At 39.9% G+C, this 22254-nt stretch overlaps 1 protein-coding gene across 9 annotated transcripts in view; it reads left to right on the top strand.

The window, feature by feature from the left end:
• Positions 1-22254, top strand: part of LOC145986374 (uncharacterized) — a 219815-nt gene that overhangs the window by 180889 nt on the left and 16672 nt on the right. For 5 of the 9 annotated variants that reach the window (XM_083120301.1, XM_083120300.1, XM_083120302.1 and 2 more), the window contains 3 exons: positions 5554-7822; positions 17300-17444; positions 18043-18060. In XM_083120301.1, the coding sequence (XP_082976427.1) occupies positions 5554-7822; positions 17300-17444; positions 18043-18060 (2432 nt within the window). The remainder of the gene's footprint in view (positions 1-5553; positions 7823-17299; positions 17445-18042; positions 18061-22254) is intronic. The other 4 variants (XM_083120304.1, XM_083120303.1, XM_083120297.1 and 1 more) reach the window with 4 other exon arrangements.

Below are 22254 nucleotides of genomic sequence, written 5' to 3'. Positions count from 1 at the left end.
TAAAAAATGCCATTTATTATAATGTCAAACCTAACCTAAATCTAACATAACTCCAGATCACATTGGCATCCCATTTTAAAATTTTGTACAGTTATTGACAGTATTGGGTTCCAAAACTGGGGGGGGGGGGGTGCAAGGACAGTTTACTTTCCCTTGGTAGATAAGGTTTAGCATAGTACAGGGGCAAAGTGGGGGGCAACTGCCTGGAAAAAAATAAAAGTCCCATTTCTGAGAAAATGGCTACCAAAATCTTGATGACATCACCTTGAATTGTGTTTTAACCTGACATAGACGTGGACTATATTATGTTAAATAGCGGCATTACAGGCCGCAAATGTCGGCATCTCCATCAGCACCGCCCGCCACGCTTCTCCCGATCTCTCGGCTGAAGATCGAAATGAACGCACGGTATAACTTTTCATTCCTTTTTATTTACATCTATTTGAAATTCTGAACACAGTAGATGTTGAAAAACACCTATTGATCTACTGAAAACAGTAGACAGAAATTTCAGCAGGGGAACAATCATCCTCGGTGAAATTCTGCAGCATAGATTTCAGAGTTTTGAATATCACCATTCTTTGTTATTTGTAACAACAGTCCCAATGACCAGCTGAGCTTTGATGTTGATCCAGATCTTAGGATTGACAAATTAGTGGAGCATTTTGTGTATATATTTTAATGCATAGAGCATAATTTTTTACTTTGCTAATGAAATATACTGGCTAATTTTATTTCATGCTTGGACCAAGCATGAAACAGGGAAAGCAAAAAATAATTTTGCAGCAGTTTTATAGTTGCGCTTAATTGGTGTGGAAAAGTGTTTATAGTCATAATATAGTCTTTAGTGTTGTGGTGTATAAAGATTGATTATGTGAAAGTAAATAATGATGTGCAGGCTTAAGAGTTGACACATGTTATCATGTAATAATGTAAGAGAGTATATTAATACATTTGTTGTTATTTTACAATCAATCTGCTCATAATTAATATATTTTGCAATTATACAGGGTGTTCCTGTGACCTTGAATCAAACTGGCAGGGTAGATGGAGACTGACCCAAGTACCAATATGAAGTAAGAAACCCTGGTCTGGAAACATGTCATTAAAAAGATACAAGACAGCTGAAAGATGGAGCTTGTAGATTTAATATGGACATTGCTACAGTGTATGTGAAACGTTACAGTAGGTATTCAAGATGGCGACCCCCAGCATTGAGCAGGCATGACAGTGTCACAAGAAGCTCTGTTGCATTTGCTCTAACATCCTGAAGTCGTTCTGATGATATCCCAGGCAGCAAGGATTCTTGCCAGGAGGAGACGCAGGGGATGTCCCTCGGCTCGGCAGTTGTCATGATAATGTGTTATCAGAATGACTCCAGGGATGTTAGAGCAGATGCGACTGAGCTTCTTATGACACTGTCATTCCTGTATCGACACCGGGACCTGCCATATTAAATCTACAAGCTGCATCTGTCAACTGTCTTATTTCACTGGCATAAGCAGCCCCAACTACTTTTGGCTCGTAACTTTTTAATGACGCGTTTCAGGACCGGGGTTCCTTATCTCATATTGGTACTTGGGTCAGTCTCCATCCACCCTGCCAGTTTGATTCACGGAAACACTCTGTAAGGTGAAAGTGGTCTCATGCACCACTCTACTAAGTATGATGTAGTATTGATTTGTTGTTTTTAAGTCAACTTTATGCACTGTAAGGCTAATCGGGACTGGACCTACAGTTTAAAGAGGGATCCAAACCACTATGTGCCTCCACCAGGTATCGATGCAGTAATAGCAGCAGATAGATCTTTCCAATTTATTTCTACTTTCATAAGCATCCAAACTGTGGTTAAACTTTGTTTGTTCATACCATTTTGTCCTCAGATGAGCTAATCGAGACTGGGCTACAGGTAAAGTGAGGCCATAGCCACTTTGCTCATTTCATGTTCCAGAAGAAGGGATTCTTTCTAACAACCATTGTGATAATTAAGGTACTCACGTTTTCCGCGAAGCTGTTTTACATTATTTTCTATTAATTTCGGTAGCCACTGCCACCATCCTCATTGGAATTCATTGAATTCCAACGAGGATGGTGGCAGTGGCTAACAAAATTAATATAAAATAATGTAAAACAGCTTCGCGAAAAACATGAGTACCTTAATTATGTATTACCGCGTCTCTCATTCCCATAGTATGAACCATTTTGATTTAGAGCTCTTGACTGGGGTCATTTCTGGACTGGGGTTCCTTATCTTATGTCCATAAAGAAACACCATATCTGCCAGTTTTTCAATGTCACATCATCTATCCTTTTCATTGTTGCCTTGTAACAAAGGGGTCCCGGGTTCGATACCCAGTGGAGGCACACAGTGGTTCGGATTCCACTATAAACTGTAGGTCCAGTCCCAATTAGCCTTACTGTACACAAATTGGACTTAAAACACCAACTCATGCCAAATCATCTATCCTTTTGTGTGGTTGCCCTACTTGTTTGTGTTTCATCACAATGGTTTTGGCTGCTAACTTCTGAACAAGGCGTTTCCAGACTGGGGTTTCTCATCTCAAGTTTATTCTTTTGTCCCCCTCCATCATTCCTGAAAGTTTTGTTACATTGTCACCAAAACACTCTGTATATTTCATTAAATGTTTAGTAGATGAAAGGAAGGAGGGCCACAAGGGCTAAATACGAGGATAAATAAAAAAGTATAGGCAATTTACATATAACATCTTTTTTTTTTCCACACAAGAAGAAGAACTACACATATCTCTTTTCCACATATGCCTCCTGCACAGCAATGCACTTTTGGTATCGTGCCATCAGCTTCTGTATCCCGACCGCGAAGAAGGTTTTTGGTTGCTCACAAAGCCACGTCTGAACCACCTGCTGGACCTCGTCATCTGACCTGAACCTTGTAATGAGCAAAAGTTTTTTAAAAAAAGGAAGCACCAGACAGAGCTGCGGTCCTCACCTTCAGCACTGATGTACTTTCTTATCTGCTTGTCATTAAATGTTTATATATACACCTATGTCAAAGAGTCAGTGTTAGTTTTTTAGTCCACTGTATGCTCAGACAGGCTAATCGGTTTTGGACCTACAGTTTAAAGTGGGCTCCGAACCACTGTGAATTGTTCCTGGTGATCAAACCTGCCATCCCTTGATTACAAGGCAACATCATTATCACTATGTTATCAGGGAGGCTCATAACACATACACTTAAAAATATCATTTTAATAAGCCGACCTCCATGGTGGAGTGGTTATAACAGCATGCTTCTATGCCAGAGGTCCCAGGTTCGAATCCTGGCCTGGGCATGGATGTTCTTTGTGAGTGTTCACTCATCCATTTCATCATATCATCATTCATTTTTGTCGGTTAGCCAAAAGTGGCAGAAAAGGGACGTACAGTGGTGGCGATTAGGGGCGTGAGGGGAAGCAGTTGCCCCCACTTTTTGCCACTTTTGCCCCTGCACTAAGCTAAATCTTATCTACAAAGGGAAAAATACTGTCTTTGCCCCACAGTTTTGGCACCAAAGCAACACAACAGCACATGCCACTTGGAACCATCCAATCGGCAGCAATGTTTCACAACATATCGGCATGACAGGCTGCTCAAGCCTGCATTTGATTGGTGAAATCCTCAAGCAACACGTGTCACCTGTTGCTTGTCACTTCAGTGTGAATTCTCCCTTAGTGTTTTTAAAGTAAATAGTAGTACTACAAGACTATCTCTTTGCCTTTGAATTTATTTTATCAGACTAAATAAAAAATGTATTTACATGGTGAAAGCAGTATGTTTTATGGGCAGGCAAAATTCACTTTCAAGATCAATATAGTGGAGGGAGTGAAAGGGATATGTGTAAATGATGAGAGGTGACAAGAAGTGGTGTATCACATCACATAAGCTATAGTTCATGTTTCAAAAGCTTTCACAATTTTTACCAGCATCATAATTATGAATTATAGTGATTCCATATCTTGAATTCTGACTATGTGGATACATTGCTGTGTTGTGATAGTGTACTCGTGGAAATAACCCTTAACATTGTTTAATAATGCCTCCAAAGTGAATAGATTGATTGGTTGATTTATTGTTTTAAGTCCACTTTATGCACAGTAAGGCTAATCAGGACTGGACCTACAGTTTGAAATGGGATCCAAACCACTATGTGCCTCCACCGGGTTTCGAACCTGGGACCTCTTGATTACAAGGCGACAACTCTACCATTGTGCCATTGGAGAGGCCCCCAAAGTGAATAGGTTGTTATGTTTGGCAGTTCTCTTTTGAAGAATAGATATAAAAATGTCTTATTGAGAATAATTGATGAATCTATCTCTTTTTTTAATTTCTATTATTTTACATTTCTTTTGTATCTCTTGTTTCAATCATGATGAGGATGAATGGGTAACTGGATGATTATGAAACAAAAATAATGTATCTATACTTTACCTAAGTTTCAAACTTGTGACCTTTAAGTTCATACCATTGATCACCAGGCAATTCCATTGTGACGGGTATGACATTCAGACAAATTTACATTCATTTTTTAATTATTTTCTTAGCACCTTCAAATATGTAACTCGATCAATTCATGTACATTTATTTTCCTTGATGAAAGTTATTTAATTTCATAATATTCCTTCTCCGTCTCAATTTTCAGCCACAGAAAATACATTTTTTGTAATTGTGATGGGTGTGACACTTCCGAGACATGTCTATAGGACCTTCCTCAGTCTTTCTGAAAACACTGTGAAACATTTGGATTTACTGAAATTATTTTATTTTATTTTCACAAAGCAAACTTTACTCGACATTTAGATGCTTCAAGTTTCTAAAAATATTACTACATACTTTTTTTTATAAACATTTTTTGCCTGTGATGGGTGAGACACCATGCACATTATTTACTTTATATGATTATGGAAAAATGCAAAGGCTATGAAAAATTTCATAAATAGATTCTTCAAACTACGGTTTGTTTCAGAATTGAAGTAGGATACTTCAGAGTGTAAGATATAGAAAGAATAAATGAGACAATTAGAACGAAATTAGAATTAATTTAGTTTTATTATGGTATAATACTATATCATAATGAAACTAGATTAAGTGGAAACACAACACACAAAATCCCACTTCTATTATAAAAAGTAATAGGTTTGAAATAATATGTAATTTAAAAGCCATGTAACTATTGTTTGTATTAATAATTCCAAATTCCCTTTGAATAAAAATGAAATTAACCTTCTTTGCCCACTTTCACATGGAATGGCTGCACCCCACCATGTTAAACAGAAATAAGATTTGCTACCATCTAGGTCTATAAACACATCACCCATGTATCAGGAAGCCTATTATATATATGAATTTACACCTGAAAATTTATATTGACTTCAGCATTTGTTTTGAAATTTAAATGCTGAATGTGAGTATTGGTGTGTTTCAGTAACGTCAGATTGCATTAATTCTTTTCTGTTTCAAATATGTATATGTATTATTGTTTGTTGCAAACAAAATAATATTAATGTCAAATTTTTATTTTATTTCTGTTTTCCCCAGGTAATATGTATGGTGGTGTGGCAACTCCATTGGCTTTGGTACATCAAATGCAGCAGGGAAATAGTCATGGTGGTTCCTTCCCAGGTGGTGAACCTCCTCCGAAGTCCAAGCGTAGTGGTCGAGATGATGCGCCGAATGTTCCCTCCAGAGGTGCATCCAGACTTCCAACACTGAGAGAAGGAGACGGCAATGAATGTGAACCTCTGCTTCCCAGTAACATGATAAAAATTCTTCCAATGCAGAACAAAGGGCTCCATAAATCCTCTTCCCAGAAACATGGCCATTCTGGTCAGTCACATGATGATGGTACATTTGGCAACAGTAACAATTCACCTCCTAAGGGTTACTCAAATTCAAAATCTAAGAATCAGTCGCATAATGCTGCAGAAAGCAGATACACTCCACCTTGGCCACGCGGCGATATTAGCAAACCCTCTCAGCATTCCAGCTCAAAAAGTAATAATTCTACTGATATTAAACCATATTTGAAACCTCTTCCGAAGCCTCCTGTCAAAGAGAAAGATCATCATCACCATCATCATCACCACCACCAACAGCACCAGATACAGCGACACCCGTTGCTGCCACCACTTGCAAAAGATAGATTCCGTCAACCGGAAGAGGCGATGATTCGCACAAAGCTAAGAAACCTCCAGCGACACTATTCGGAAGAGAGTCTGCAAGGTGCTGCCGGGCCAAGAGATCTTATCTCCACCAGAATCCACTCATCAGCTGACGAAATAAGTTCTCTCAACCACTCGCCAAGCATAAGCTCGTCCGATGAAAGTTACAGTCGAACGGATGCCTCTCACACCGATGCTGATTCTCCGTCACCTCCAACCATACCATCCTTCACGGAAAATACAGCCAGGTGGCTTTATCCTTCTGATATCCAAGTAGATCCCTCATCATTGGAAAACTCCCCCAGAGCTTCCCATGACCTAATTCCTCATTCTTACGTCGGAAACAATATTTCGGCTAGTAGCCTGAGTAAAGGTGTCACCCCATCCCCTCAGGACAACTCTAGAAGTTTCCCAAGCATCGGTCCTTCGCCGTCGACTCCTTCTCGTGGTGCAATAAGTTCCAGCAAGAACTCTTCCAGCTCCAGACGAAGTCACGAGGACTGGAGTTTCTCTCCACATCACCATACGAGTGAAATGAGTAGTGATCAATCTCACAAAAGTAAACCTGGCGAAAATAAACTCGGAGCGGAACTACCTATGTTTGTAGATTCATCCTGTAGTGTTGTGTCGAGTCCTCTACCACATGACGGTGAGGAATCGTATAAAGGTGACAGTTGCGGAAGTTTCGAGTACATTGGCCGCCCGAGGCATTTAGAAAAAATAGAACACGGTAGTCATCGCAATATTGGCAGTGAACGCAAATCTCCTAGCAAAATAAATAATACTGGTTCGTCTAGTAAGAAATATAGCTTAGAAAAGAAAGTGGTGAAGTCCCCAAGTGATGTGGTTTCCCCCGAAAATGCCTCCAAAAAGTCGTCACTCCATCGTGAAGGATCAAAGGGTGGTTGCGGAACTCCAGGTTGCAATGACTCCCAAGTAACAATGAGTGATAAGTCCCTTAAAAAAGACAATGCCTGTCAGACAGACAGGAATGCAGGGAGGAAAGACAATCCTCCTCAAGTGCCAAAACATGCTTCGAAAGAAGCCAAGTCCCCTGGCAGTGAGTCAGAAACTGGTAACAAGTTACCGTACAGTGCAAAATACGGGAAAATTCCTAATTTTGAAAAAGAAATTCAAAAACTCTTGGAAGAGCAGAACCTTTTAAAAAATATTCCACCGAAGGAAAAGAGTAGGAAAGAAATTTCTCTGGAAGAACTGAAAAATGTGAACGAAGTGTTAGCGGAACTAGGCCAAGCAAGTTTACAGAGAGACTTAATTGGAAGGTATGTAAAGGGTAAAGGTCCCAGAGATCAGATCAACAATAATCAAGTAGGATTAGCAGCTATTCAGGAGTTGGCTAGAAAACAGCAAGATGAGCTGAATAATCTCATAGCAGCCCCCAAAAAGAGCGATAAGCATTTGTTAGGACTAAAATATGATCAGTTAGAAAATAATATGCCATTGCAGACACCTGATGGGGTGGCCTTACAAAGGGAAAGCGGTAAGGAAGGTTCACTAAAGCGAGGAAGAACAGAAGAAATTGAAGAACCATCTCAAAAAGTGCAGAAAATGATCGCTGGTTGCAAATTCCCGCTGGAGATTCCCGACACTCCCCATAAAGAGGTTCAGCGCTATCCGAGCTTCAGGTAAAGCAAAATGCTCGATGTTCTTTGGCAAGCGCATGTTTAATAACCATGCCAAAGGAATGATTGGATTAATTTTTACTAACAACAGTTAGAGAGAGCACAATAGAAGCACTAACATTTACTTTCATTACTAACATATTATTTAACCTTTTTTCCTCGTTTGAGATGTTGATGTTGTACGCTTGTTAAAACCCACTTTTTTAACACTTGTTTGCAGCTGAATCTTTCTTACTGGCTTTCCTTTTATAAAAAAAAAAAGTTGTACGAATATGAAGAGGTAATGTCTGGGGATAGGAGACAGAATAACATGTGGATTATCAACCAGCACCATGTACACGAGAGTTTAGTGTGTAGGTAAATTTATTTTCATTCATTAACTGCTACAACTCCTTTCCCTAAACATGTTACGTAGGAAATTAATTTACAAGCCAGTTACTGAATTCTCTGTAATGGAAAATTCTGAAGCTGGCATAAATTCCAAAAGTGAATATATGAATTGCAAATTGGGAGCATGTATTTGAATATTTACAAAACTATTAACTAATTTGATGGTAACACTATTAAGCCTTGCTTCCATGGCAGAAAAGAAACACTACATATGCTGAGCAAGGTAGTCTATATTTTAGTTAAAAGACAGTCTTCGTCAGACTTGAATTTTAGTTTGGTTTCAAGTCTGAGGAAGACCCTAATAGAGGCTTGAAATGTTACATTGTCAAGTGTTTTTTTACTAAACTACAGACTTCCTTGGTCAGCATATGTAGTATTTTTTCAGCTAATTTGAATGAGTAATATTTAACTTCCAGTTGTGGGATGGATAAGGAATATATTCATTGCACCTGTCAGAACGAATGCTGTTTTCTTTCTTACATACTTTTAAACTGAATTCTATCACACTACAGTACTGTGAATGAGTACACATTGTTTCTTACTGCCAACATTTCAGCTGTACAGGCCTCCGTGTAAGCCACACAGCATTATAGAATCGGATTGGAGAACTCAAGAAAATAACATTTAAGTTGACAGCTGTTAATATCTTCTTTATTGAAACAAGAACCTGCTTCTAATGTTTTAACAGTCAAATTCATTCCTGCTTGGCAGGTAAATTTTTATGAAAATAAATAAAGTTTGAATGCTGTTAAGGTATCAAATTTTCAGTCAGTATGTTGCAGGGCCAGTGTGAAAATTATTACTATTTTTGTTTTATTTATTTATTGGCTAATGAATTTTAGACAAGAAATTTTTTTATCTTACACACAATCACATGTAAGAAAACAGTTCTGCATATACTGCAAAAATATTTTATCCACCTATCAACTTCTCTGCCACAATTCAGCATTACTTTTCTTCTCCTGTGTATATCCATATGCTCAGTAATTTGCTCCTGCAATCACAAGGGAATGCCCCTCGAACTTTCAGCTACAGAATCATGATAGCTTGCACCCTCAAATAAGCAAATGACTTGGTAAGTAGCAACCCCTGTAGAAGGCTGCATCTAGTAGGCAGAGGTGAACAGAGGTGACATCTACATCAATTTAAATATAATTGTCTGCATGCTAAAGATCGAAAATGTTGGCAACTGCACCATACCTCGCTGGCCGCAGTCATGTGCTATCTCGGCCCTAACCAAACTGAACGCACTGTATTATTAATTTTTTATATAATTTGCATTTCTGGATATTTTTTTTTTACTTGACTTTTCTGCCACTCCTCAAATCATGAGGATGAGTGATGATTAGATTAAATTAATAAAGTGCCACTCAAAGAGATCCCATTCCCAGAAACTTAGGTGGCAAGATCAAGATCAAAAGTTGGCCACCTGTGCTTCTTCACTGAGCCAGCATTATCTTATTTCCAATGATAATTTATTTCTAAGTTAGTACTTATTAGACATACAATTTTGCTAGATTGTTTATCTAATTTTTAGTAAATTTAAAGGAGGTCATCCCCCTTCACTTCCCATCTATCCAGTCTTTCCTTTGATATTGATGTGGAAAATCAGAATGTGTACCTACTTTAAGAATCATTGGTTCATTGGTTGAAGTAAAGCAATACATTCTGAGTTAAGAGTTGAAGGGCTCATGCCTTGTAATCAAGGGGTCATAGATTCAATCCCCAGTGGAGGTGTGCCTCCCTGATGGCACCGTGCTAGGGTCCCGGGTTTGAACCTGGTGAAGGCACTTAGTGGTTTAGATACCTTTAAACTGTAGGTCCAATCTCGATTAGCTTTATTGTGCATAAAGTGGACTTACAACATCAAATCCATCAATCAATCAAAACCCAGCAGAGGGGCATTGCACAGTGGTTTGAATTCCACTTTAAACTGTAGGTTCAGTCCCGATTAGCCTATCTGAGCATAATCATATACGTATTATAATAATAACCCATGGTGCAACAGCCCTTGAGGGCTAGTGCCTACCTACTGACTGCCTACATCACTCCCACATGCCTCAGCAGATCAGCAGAGGTAGAAAATCATCCAACCAGTTTTAGGGTGATGTGTGGTTCTGCACGAATAAACCTTAAGTAGCCATCCTAGGTTTTCATGACCGCATTATGCTATTCATTCATAGTTCCCCTATTTCCTCACGATGGTGGGTGGTTACCAGTCCCATACACTGACCAAATTCTCAGGAGAAAAGTTGTTATGCTTCCCCAGGAGACTAGAACCAGCCCATGTCTCGTAAGCCTGATACCTTAGACTGTCACGACCATGGTATGGGTCTATCTGTGCATAAAGTGTACTTAGAAACGAACTTTATGGAATAAAGGGAACATCAATTTTCAGAATTTTCAGTTTCCAAAGTTCTGTTTAGTTAATACACCTGCTTTCCCACATGTATCTGGTATTTTCAAACCTGTATAAAATATTATTTGTTCTCTTTCTTACAAGGAAGCCTAGCTAACGAAAAAAATCACATTGAAAAGTATGTCCAAGTGTGCCAATCTTGAAATGTAAAATTTGTCATTCTCATTTTCCCCATGTGCAATTTGGTGGGCATTGGAGGATACAAATACTGAATATTTTTAATTCTCTCTATTGGTGTATAAATAAATAAAGAAACTCAAGTTCAAAAAAGAAATTAATAATGTTTTGATTTAAATGTAAAAGGAACCGAAGTGAAAATTGAAAATTTAAAGCTCTCCAAGTTTCATTATTCACTTTTGGATCATAAGAATATAATACAGTTTGTTAGATTCATAGTATTACATATTTTTTTTCATGTCATGTATGCTTCTTTGCATAGAAATAGTTGAGGCATGAATCTTTTTTTAACCTACATGTGTTATAGTAAATCAGTAGATAGAGGATGTGTACAGGAAAATCACAGAATAGTAATATTTTTAAAAATGTCTATTTCTTCATAATAAAATTATTTTCATGCACTCAGAATTTTCCATGTACTTAAATGTTGTTTACAAACATAATAATGACTTGTACACATTTTCTATCTATGTTCATATTACTTTAACATGTCATAAGAACCCAATAACGTGTGTGTATTTTTATTTTAAATTGTGTATATACACGGGAATGTGCTTATGAAACAAAACATAATTTACTAGTGATGTTACAAAGCACTGTTAGAGCGCTTTCCATGTGTTGTTTCTAGCTCTAGTTACTAATTAAATAGTAATCATAAGTTGTGATTTGTGGAGTTTTCTATTTATGGTAAACCTTGATCTTATAATTCATAAATTTGAATTGTATGATTAAATTACCATGGGATAGTATCAGGATAGAAAAGCATTTCATAGGCTATAAAAATAACTTAGACAGCCTGTGCAATATTGTTATTCATGCTCTATTTTATAAGAAAACTTTCCCTAGCAATTTATAGATTTAGTTTGGGTGAACTGCATTGCATATGTGTATATTTTCACTGATCACCATTGAAGCGTTTCTCCAAAACTTAGTTTCAAGGTCTTTTCCATTCCAATAATAATGGATTTGATATATGAATAAGATGCAGGTAAGCATAATTAGCAACTAATGCTTTTCTTTGAGCATAACATATTTTAGAATTCTCAGTGGAATTTTGCTAAAAACCACCCAGTAATGATTAAATGATAGATAATGTAGTTTTGGCGTGAAATCAAAATAAGAAACCGAGTAAAAGGACTTCACTTGAGAAGTGCACTTACAGTCTCAAGTGATTCAGTTGCAGGTAATTAGCATAATATTTATTTCTTTGAAATGTTTCTTAATATTTGTAAATATCACAGTATTTGAAAAATTGAAACTCTTCTCGTGCCAATTTAAACAGGTGTTCTCGGATGGTCGGCCAGGATTAGGTTTGTGTCCAACATTGGGATCTGGTCCCCTCCCACCCTCACTCTCATTCCTCCTATCTGTGTGTGTGTGTGCATGCGCACGCCACGTATCGTAACATTGAACACAAACTTGCCTGTTTGCATCATGGCATTTTGCTTCAGTTTGTACTAAGAACTGTTTCCAGCACTTGTAGACTATGGTGTATACAAAGGGCTGGATTAAAAAGAAATTGGGCCTGATGCTGCTACTAAGTAAATGGTTTAACGTAGAATTGATAGCATTAACTTGAAATCTTCGGTGAACAATAAACACAATGACGTTATACAGGGTGATAATTAATGAACTATATGAAATAAAATGGAAATTAGTGACAAACCACGTAGTACACAAACTGTATTGCACATGTAAACGGCACTATAGACATTCAGATTTAGGTTATGACATGTTCAATATGTCTGCCATCTCTGGCGATGATGTGGGGCAGACGAACAGCAAAATTCTGCATGACCCGCTGAAGTGTCGAAACATCGATGCTGTCGATGACCTCCTGAATGGCAGTTTTCAGCTCGGCAATGGTTTTGGGGTTATTTCTGTACACCTTGTCCTTAACATAGCCCCACAAAAATGAGGCACATGTGTTCAGATCCAGGGAATATGAGGGATGACATGATGAAATTACCTTTACTCGTATTTTGGTCAATTTTTAGACCATCGAATATAAGGTGCTACTCGTAATTTGGTTCAAAAATCGACAATGCAGCTGATTACAAAATTCCTGTTTCTTTATTATCTTGATACTTTTCTGTTAGGTCGGAAACACTTACAGTGGGTTAAGCGAAGCTTTGACACATCATGTAGATGCATCCCCCCTTCCCCCAACTCTAAAGTTACGTATGGAAGCTGGCTTTGACAGCTGAGCAACAAATACAAAGGAATTTACGAGCTTGTTTTCCTTTCCCGGACTAAGTGAAAGCTTTTTGCATGGCTTGGGTAACCCGACCTATCTTTTGTCATTAGCCTGTAGAGAAGTTCCTTGGACTCTCATTTACACGACTGGGTGGCATCTCTTGGTCTCACCTGAGCTAAGAATGGACAAAGAGGAGCCGAAATGCACGTGACAGCTGGCTGTAAGAAAGGAAAGTTCTGGAACACAAGATGCCGGAGAGTAATGGAAAGAAATGCAGTCTTTGTTGGTGAAATATTCTGCACGCCTTGTATGCACCCTCTTATTGGCTTTGGCATTTTGATTACTGCACGGTTACATGCCCTGATGATTTAGCTGCAAAACAAAAGTTACCCAAAGTACATTGGTCAAATAGTCTACGAATTGTAACATTTTTTTGTCAAATAAGTGTACGAATTTAAAATTCACGCCAAAAGGCCTCGGCGAAACCGGAGTTACTTTCTGGCGACTTCCTTGGCAGAGTAAAGGATTCAAACCAGACCATCGTAGCGTGTAGGTCCCCTGGCATTATAAGTACCACGTGTTAAACCACTCCACCACGCGAGCTGGCAGGAAGCGTAGGTTCAATTCACAGGGTGGTTGATTTTTAAGGTGGGAATTTTTCACCCAGCCTCTAATAAATGGGTTCCTGGGTGAAATTCGAGGACATTATGGTGGACAGAGCATGATGCTAATCATACCACCTACACAAATGACAGATTGTTAATGTGTGTGACTTTGACAGGGGTTAGGTAGCTTGATCTTTTCGTACCCATAATCATTTCATGAGAATATAAGGGCAGTAAGACAATAATATAAAATAGTATATAGAATAATCCTTATTGCTACTGACTAGGGAGGGGACAGATTAATTTATATTGGCTGTTATAAGCTTATCAGTAACATTACTGATAATTTTACCAATCAAAATATAGTAGTCCGTTGCTCAGTGAACATTGGCAGGTACAGTCATATTGTCCAGTCATGAAATGTGTACAGTGTAGATACCCACCATGTAGGTGACTTCTTCATTATTAGGTAGGTAATTTATGCTCTTTGGGTTATTCACACAAATATAATACTGCATACTCAGTCGGTAACATGTCTGACTACCATGCTAAAGGTCCCGGGTTCGATCCCCGGCCGGTTCAAATCTGGGAACTTTTCTAACGTTGGAAGTGGCCCCGGCGCCCACCCAGCGTCGAATAACATGGGTACCTGGAGAAAACCCTGGGGGGTAAAGGTGGTCAGGGGCATGATGCTGATCACATCACCCCCACTCACGACCGGATCAAGAAAGTGTGTGGGGCGTTACCCCCACACCCCCTATATGCCTTCATGGCGTGGTGCTAAGCACAGGGGAACACTTTACCTTTTTTTACCTTTACCTTTTATGTATGTTGTCAGCACATAATTTCAGCTATTTTTTTCATTTGAAATAGCCACATTGGAGGTAGGGAGCTTAGGCTGTTGTGTGTGTGTGTGTGTGTGTGTGTGTGTGTTTACTCCAATGGTTAGTCCTTGTTTTGAAGAAAATGGTTTGTTAAAACTGGTGATGGTTAATTTTGTTTTAATATTTTTTTAAAGTATATCATGAAAACATGACATCATTTACCATTTAGTTTAATTTTCAAGTATTTGGTTGAAATAATTTATCTTCTTTACCATAATATATTGACAAGCTTATATTAAATGTGGAAATTAAGGTGTGGAATAACAGTATCTCAATATTCTTCAATGTTGTATAGTGTTTAAGGCAAAAAATTGTCAAACTTATTTTCAAAATAAGTTATTTAGTGTGAGCAGGAAGGAAAGAAAATTGTAAATTCTTTTAAAAATAAATCTAGAAAAAACTGCTTGGATCAGAAACTTTGATGGTAAGAAATATTGAATCAGTAAGTATTGGTCAATCTCTCAAAAAGCAGGTAAAAGATGGACACATATTGTTATAATTTTTCTTGGGCATTATGATTTCTTTTTTGTCTTAATTGAACTTTGTGGCTGAATAGAAAATTTCATTTTCCATATCCAAGGAAGAGGTATGTTTGTATATTACTGATGAAGATACAAATTGGAAATACCTGTATTTGGTTATTATTATTATTGTAAGTAAACTATATTATTTGCTTTGTGTTATGAGTGCCTGCATATGTAAAATATAGACATACGTATTTTCTGAAAATGCAGTTAGCATCTTTCTCAATTGATTGGTAGATTCTTTTTTCCTATCTTTGAATTATAATCTTCTTATTCATGCATTTTATATGTAATTGCTAGTTTCTACATGCATGATTGGTGATGTAAATATTTTCTCTCTTATCTACTCTACATGCAGTGGTATATATATGCATTCTTAAAAAAACCTAATTATTTTCCACTAGCAATCTTCTGAAGTGATTTCCTTTAATCTTTCATAATTCCACTGTGTCTATCCTTGTTTATTCAAAAATGTTGTATGTGTTTATCTGTTTGTATTGCAAATGGATCACGATCTTAAGGTTTTTTTTCTTTTTACATGTTAATAACAGGAGTTTATCAAAATATTTGGATTTATTGTGGAGGTTGTTTTTTTCAGTGTTAATAACCTTAAAGCCGCTTCGATATATGGCTAGTTATATTCTCTATAGCTGTCAGAAAATATTAATTGAAGGCCATTAAGCAATTGGATAAATTTGAATTTGGATTATCATTACTGAAGAGGTTGGGGGAGACCGTAGTGGAAAATTTGCCAAGTTGTTTTCAGTGGCACATTCTCTTAGGAAGTTTTAAGTGGATTCTCTCTTCTATCTCGAGGGTTTTTTTTCATAAGGTTTTACTTGTCAATGTTGATTTAAGTAATCAAGATGTGGGAGAAGATTTTTCAATAATTGCAAAGTGAGGATAATTATAAATTATGAAAATAAGGTGAATATGTTAAATTTTAAATAACTTCCCAATTTAAGCTATCATGTAGTAAATAATACAATTTTATATAAGAAACTGAACTCTACTATACCCTGGGCCTCCCCGATGGCACAGTGGTAGTGTTGTTGCCTTGTAATCAAGGTGTCCCGGGTTCGATACCCAGTGGAGGCACAGTGCAGTGATTCGGATCCCACTTTTAAACTGTAGGTCCAGTCCTGATTAGCCTTACTGTGCAAAAAGTGGACTACAAATATCAAATCAATCAATCAAAAGACCAAGAAACCCCCCTTCCTTTCCCACTAGGTCTACTGGAAGAGTCAAAGCATCTCGTATTTGAATCACAGATCTTATTTTTATGTAAAACTGTAAGTCCAGATCAACAACATAAATGGCATTTAAATAATCTTCTGCATGTCAACTTCTCTTTACGTGGAACTTGAGGAATGGTAATGGAATATGATACTCGCAAGGTGATAAGACATCGAAACATTGTGTAGAATAGAATCTCAAGAAATGTGTTTTCATTGCTGTGCATTTTAAAATAGATTTTCGTCTATGTCATTTGATGTAATAAGAGCAGGGGCGATCTAGTTTGTAGGGCTTCTGACTGTCACACAGGAGACCCAGGTTCAATTCCCAGGGTGGGTGATCTAAGGTCCGAATTCTTCCAGCCTTGTCCCCACATAAAGCAGCTCTGGGGCTCACCCAGCCTCAAACTCAATGGGTACCTGGGGGCAACTTTGAGGGGGTATAGGTGGCAGGAGCATGGTGCTGATAACATCACCTCCAAAATGGCCGAGATCAAGAATGTGTGGGGCCCTAACCCCTCATCCTCTAAAAATGTGCCTTCAAGGCACAGTGCAGTATGCACGGAGAGCTTTATCTTTCCTTATTTGGTGTAATGCTTTAGGAGAACACAGGATCCCTTCTTCGGTAGAATATGTTTTTCTACATTACCCTCACATGTCTGATTACCATGTGATAGATCTGGGTTCGATACCCGGCAGGGGAGAACCGGGATTTTTTCCACCTGTTTAAGCGACTCCGGCACTCATCCAACATTGTATAAATAAAGGCAGCCAGTGGTGTGGTGCTGATCGCATCACCCCCATCTTTGGCCGAGGTCAAGAAAGTGTGGGGCCCTAACTCCACACCCCCTATATGCCTTCATGTCATGGTGCAAAGCACAGGGGAGCACTTTACTTTACTTTATATTGCCCTTGCTCTTACTGGTCTTCTGAACTATTGTAAGGAATATGCCAAATATACCTTTAACATACTATTACAGTGTTTGTATTTTATTTTTTTTTTGTATTTTTTTGCTTTTCACCTTGGTAAAACACTTGAAATTTTCTAGAAGCCATGCAAAGGAGAGTGAATATGAGAACATGGAAAGTGATGCTCCTGACACACAGACTGATGATGATGAAAAACGAGAACAAGAAGAAATTGAAAGCTTTGAAATGGAAGAACAGAGGATAGCAGAGGAAGTTGCAAAGCAGGTAAACAAAATTGATTATTACTTTGGTAGCTCTCCTTCTCAATGATTATCATATCTTTGTGTACATGTGCAGAATATATTAATTTTAAAATGTGGACTATAAACAGCCTCCAGAGCAGAGTGACATGCAATTAAGCCAAGGGTCCTAGGGTTGAATCTTAAAAAGGGGTGGATTTTCATTGTGTTTATTCATCTATTGCATCAACTCATCATTCATCTTCATAATCATGATCAACATGGAGTGGTATAGATACTTTGTAATTTTTGTTCCAAAGAAATTATTATTGCCTTGATTATAAATATTGCTTCTTAACAAATCCTTGAGAGAGGATTGAACATTTCATTAAATACCTTCATTCCCATTAATCATTCAAGCATTTAAATTGAAAAACGAAAGCTTCTGAATAGATTTTCCCACAGATTGATTATATTTTCTCTTTGTTTCATCTTGTAAAACATTTTCTCACAAAAAAATAAGATTTTGATGAAACTTCTAAATTTGCTTAGGGAATGCCACAACTTAGCAAAATATTAACAACAAAATCTAATTGTTCTGTGTGTTTGATAAAACTTTTATCTTTCCATTTCATATTTCACAGCCTGAGGATTTGATACTGGTAAGTTTTATGCATAATTGTAGGCTATTAAGGGATTTTGATTTCATTTATGTTATATATATATATGTATATATATATATAATGGATAAAAGCAAGGAGGGCCAAAAGGGCTAAGTAAAAATCAAATAAGGTAAAAGGAAACACTCACCGGACAGTAGGAAAATTCAAAATTTTCGCTAATTTATAGCATCATCGGTGTGAGAAGAAACAAAAGATGGAACCGGAAGTTGGGGTCCTGCAGAGTTGCCAGGTCCCCATTGAAGAAGAAGCGGTGCGTAGAACGAAAAAACACTGTTTCGTCACCAGGCTCGTCGTAAACTGTGAGTGGGTAGGATGAGTTGGGAGGGAGGGTGGGAGGGTGGGTGAGGGTTGGGCATTACTGGGTGGCCTTGTTCAGGCCAGGTGGAGTGGTTGCACTCATGGCCGATATATAGGCCCTCTCCCATCTTTTGCGAACAGAGGTGTTGGCTGGTTGGGGTAGGAGGTGGATGATCGCTACCCGGAAGCAGTCGTTGAAACTGATGTTGTGGTGGTTGGTGTGGACGGCGACAGTGAAGTCCAGGTTGTGGGTGGAGGAGCGGTGGTTATTGATGCGGAGGTTGAGGGCCGTTGATGTTTCCCCCAGGTAAAAATCACCACAGATGTTGCAGGTGAGGATGTAGATAAGGTTTGAGGCATGGCAGGTCCCTTTGGGATGGAGGGTAAATTTGCCAGTGGCCGTGTGCACCTGGAGGGTGTGAGAAGTGATGAGGATGGGACAGGTCTTGCACCTGGGTCGGTTGCATTTATGGGCAGGGGGGTGTTGGATGTGTGGTGAAGGAGTGTTGTGGACCAGGATGTTTTGGAGGTTAGGGGGGCGTTTGAAAACCACCCTGGGTTTGTCGGGAAATATGTTTTTGGTTTCGGGATCACTGTGGAGGATTGGGAGAAGAGAGTGCAGTGTGTGCCTGATTTTGTTGAGGTGGGGATGATATTGGGTGATGAGTGCAGGTGGGTTGGTGGCAGCAGGTTTCTTGGTGGTAGTGGTATGTGAGGCAGCTCGTGATATTTGCTTGGTGACCAGGATGGAGGGATATCCACGGTTAACCAGGGCCTGGTGTAGGCGGAGGTTATAATTCTGGCGGGAGGTGGGTGAAGTGTTCAGGCGCTGTCCCCTGAGGGCCAGAGAGAATGGAATTGCTTTTTTGGTGTGGAACTGGTGGGAGCTGGAGATGTGTAGGTATTGCATGTGGTTCGTGGGTTTTATGTGGATGGAGGTAGTCAGGTGTCCTCCCTCGATGTGCACGTCCACATCCAGGAAGGTGATCTGGTTGGGGGAGTGTGTCCAGGTGAATTTTAGGGAACGGAAGTGGTTAAGTTGGTCCAGGAAGGCTGACAAGGATGGTTCTCCATGTGTCCAGAGCATGAAGATGTCGTCGATGAAGCGGAGCCAGAGGAGGGGTTGGAAAGGTTGGGTAGCCAAAAACTCTTGCTCTAGTTGACCCATGAAGAGGTTTGCATAGGATGGGGCCATTCTGGTACCCATGGCTGTACCTCGGATCTGTAGGAAATTTTGGTTTTCAAAGGTGAAGTTGTTACAAGTGAGGACAAGGTGGGCTAGGTGGGTCAGGAAGTTGGTGCTGGGGTTGTGAGGTTTGGGTCTGCTATTGAGATAGAATTCTATGGAGCGGAGGCCATGGGAGTGAGGTATGTTGGTGTAGAGGGAGGTGACATCAATGGTGGCAAGGATGGTATTTGGGGGCAATGGTGGGAGGGTGCTGATTTTCTGGAGGAAGTGGTTGGTGTCACGGAGGTAGGAGGGCAGAGCTTTCACAAGAGGCTGGAGATGGGAGTCAACAAAGGCTGAGATTCGTTCTGTAGGTGAGTTGTAGCTGGACACAATGAATCTGCCAGGGTTGCCAGGTTTGTGGATTTTGGGCAATAGATAGAAGGTGGGGGTGCGGGGATTGTCGGGTATTAACATGGCGGTGGTACGAGCTGTTAGGCCTTCAGGTGAACCGCGGGTGTGGATGAAGTCCCGGATTTTGGTGAGGTGTTCGGCAGATAGGTCAACTGTGGTGGGTTTGTAGGTGGAGGGGTCAGCCAGCTGGCGGTTGGCTTTCGCCAGGTAGTCTTGAGAGTTCAAGACCACCGTGGTGGACCCCTTGTCAGCTGGGAGGATTTTGATGTTGTGGTTGTTGCGGAGGTCTCTGAGAGCTTTCTGTTGGGGGGGATTTAGGTTAGGTTGGTTGTGAAAGTGACACCAACCTCCGTGACACCAACCACTTCCTCCAGAAAATCAGCACCCTCCCACCATTGCCCCCAAATACCATCCTTGCCACCATTGATGTCACCTCCCTCTACACCAACATACCTCACTCCCATGGCCTCCGCTCCATAGAATTCTATCTCAATAGCAGACCCAAACCTCACAACCCCAGCACCAACTTCCTGACCCACCTAGCCCACCTTGTCCTCACTTGTAACAACTTCACCTTTGAAAACCAAAATTTCCTACAGATCCGAGGTACAGCCATGGGTACCAGAATGGCCCCATCCTATGCAAACCTCTTCATGGGTCAACTAAAGCAAGAGTTTTTGGCTACCCAACCTTTCCAACCCCTCCTCTGGCTCCGCTTCATCGACGACATCTCCATGCTCTGGACACATGGAGAACCATCCTTGTCAGCCTTCCTGGACCAACTTAACCACTTCCGTTCCCTAAAATTCACCTGGACGCACTCCCCCAACCAGATCACCTTCCTGGATGTGGACGTGCACATCGAGGGAGGACACCTGACTACCTCCATCCACATAAAACCCACGAACCACATGCAATACCTACACTTCTCCAGCTCCCACCAGTTCCACACCAAAAAAGCAATTCCATTCTCTCTGGCCCTCAGGGGACAGCGCCTGAACACTTCACCCACCTCCCGCCAGAATTATAACCTCCGCCTACACCAGGCCCTGGTTAACCGTGGATATCCCTCCATCCTGGTCACCAAGCAAATATCACGAGCTGCCTCACATACCACTACCACCAAGAAACCTGCTGCCACCAACCCACCTGCACTCATCACCCAATATCATCCCCACCTCAACAAAATCAGGCACACACTGCACTCTCTTCTCCCAATCCTCCACAGTGATCCCGAAACCAAAAACATATTTCCCGACAAACCCAGGGTGGTTTTCAAACGCCCCCCTAACCTCCAAAACATCCTGGTCCACAACACTCCTTCACCACACATCCAACACCCCCCTGCCCATAAATGCAACCGACCCAGGTGCAAGACCTGTCCCATCCTCATCACTTCTCACACCCTCCAGGTGCACACGGCCACTGGCAAATTTACCCTCCATCCCAAAGGGACCTGCCATGCCTCAAACCTTATCTACATCCTCACCTGCAGCATCTGTGGTGATTTTTACCTGGGGGAAACATCAACGGCCCTCAACCTCCGCATCAATAACCACCGCTCCTCCACCCACAACCTGGACTTCACTGTCGCCGTCCACACCAACCACCACAACATCAGTTTCAACGACTGCTTCCGGGTAGCGATCATCCACCTCCTACCCCAACCAGCCAACACCTCTGTTCGCAAAAGATGGGAGAGGGCCTATATATCGGCCATGAGTGCAACCACTCCACCTGGCCTGAACAAGGCCACCCAGTAATGCCCAACCCTCACCCACCCTCCCACCCTCCCTCCCAACTCATCCTACCCACTCACAGTTTACGACGAGCCTGGTGACGAAACAGTGTTTTTTCGTTCTACGCACCACTTCTTCTTCAATGGGGACCTGGCAACTCTGCAGGACCCCAACTTCCGGTTCCGTCTTCTGTTTCTTCTCACACCGATGATGCTATAAATTAGCGAAAATTTTGAATTTTCCTACTGTCCGGTGAGTGTTTCCTTTTACCTTATTTGATTTTTATATATATATTAGAACTATATTATAATTATAATATTTATGAAATTAAATCTGTTCATGCGTTGTGTACTCAAATATGAATGTTGCAATTTTACAAGAGCTGTAATATCTACAGGATATACATAAATATTGGTGAGAATACATATATTAATAGTTAAGTTATTAAAGTTTGCAACAATATCAATAAGAATAATAAAAAGGTTAATGCTATTGTAACTTAAAAAATAAATGTAAACATGCAGAGATTAACAAAATGCCTTGCATGTGGTCTCT

The sequence above is a fragment of the Lepisma saccharinum genome, chromosome 4 (assembly GCF_977018435.1).
Source record: "Lepisma saccharinum chromosome 4, izLepSacc3.1, whole genome shotgun sequence".
Taxonomy (NCBI): Eukaryota; Metazoa; Arthropoda; class Insecta; order Zygentoma; family Lepismatidae; genus Lepisma; species Lepisma saccharinum.
The sequence above is the reverse complement of the archived record's forward strand: the minus strand, read 5'-3'. Positions and strand labels throughout refer to the sequence as shown.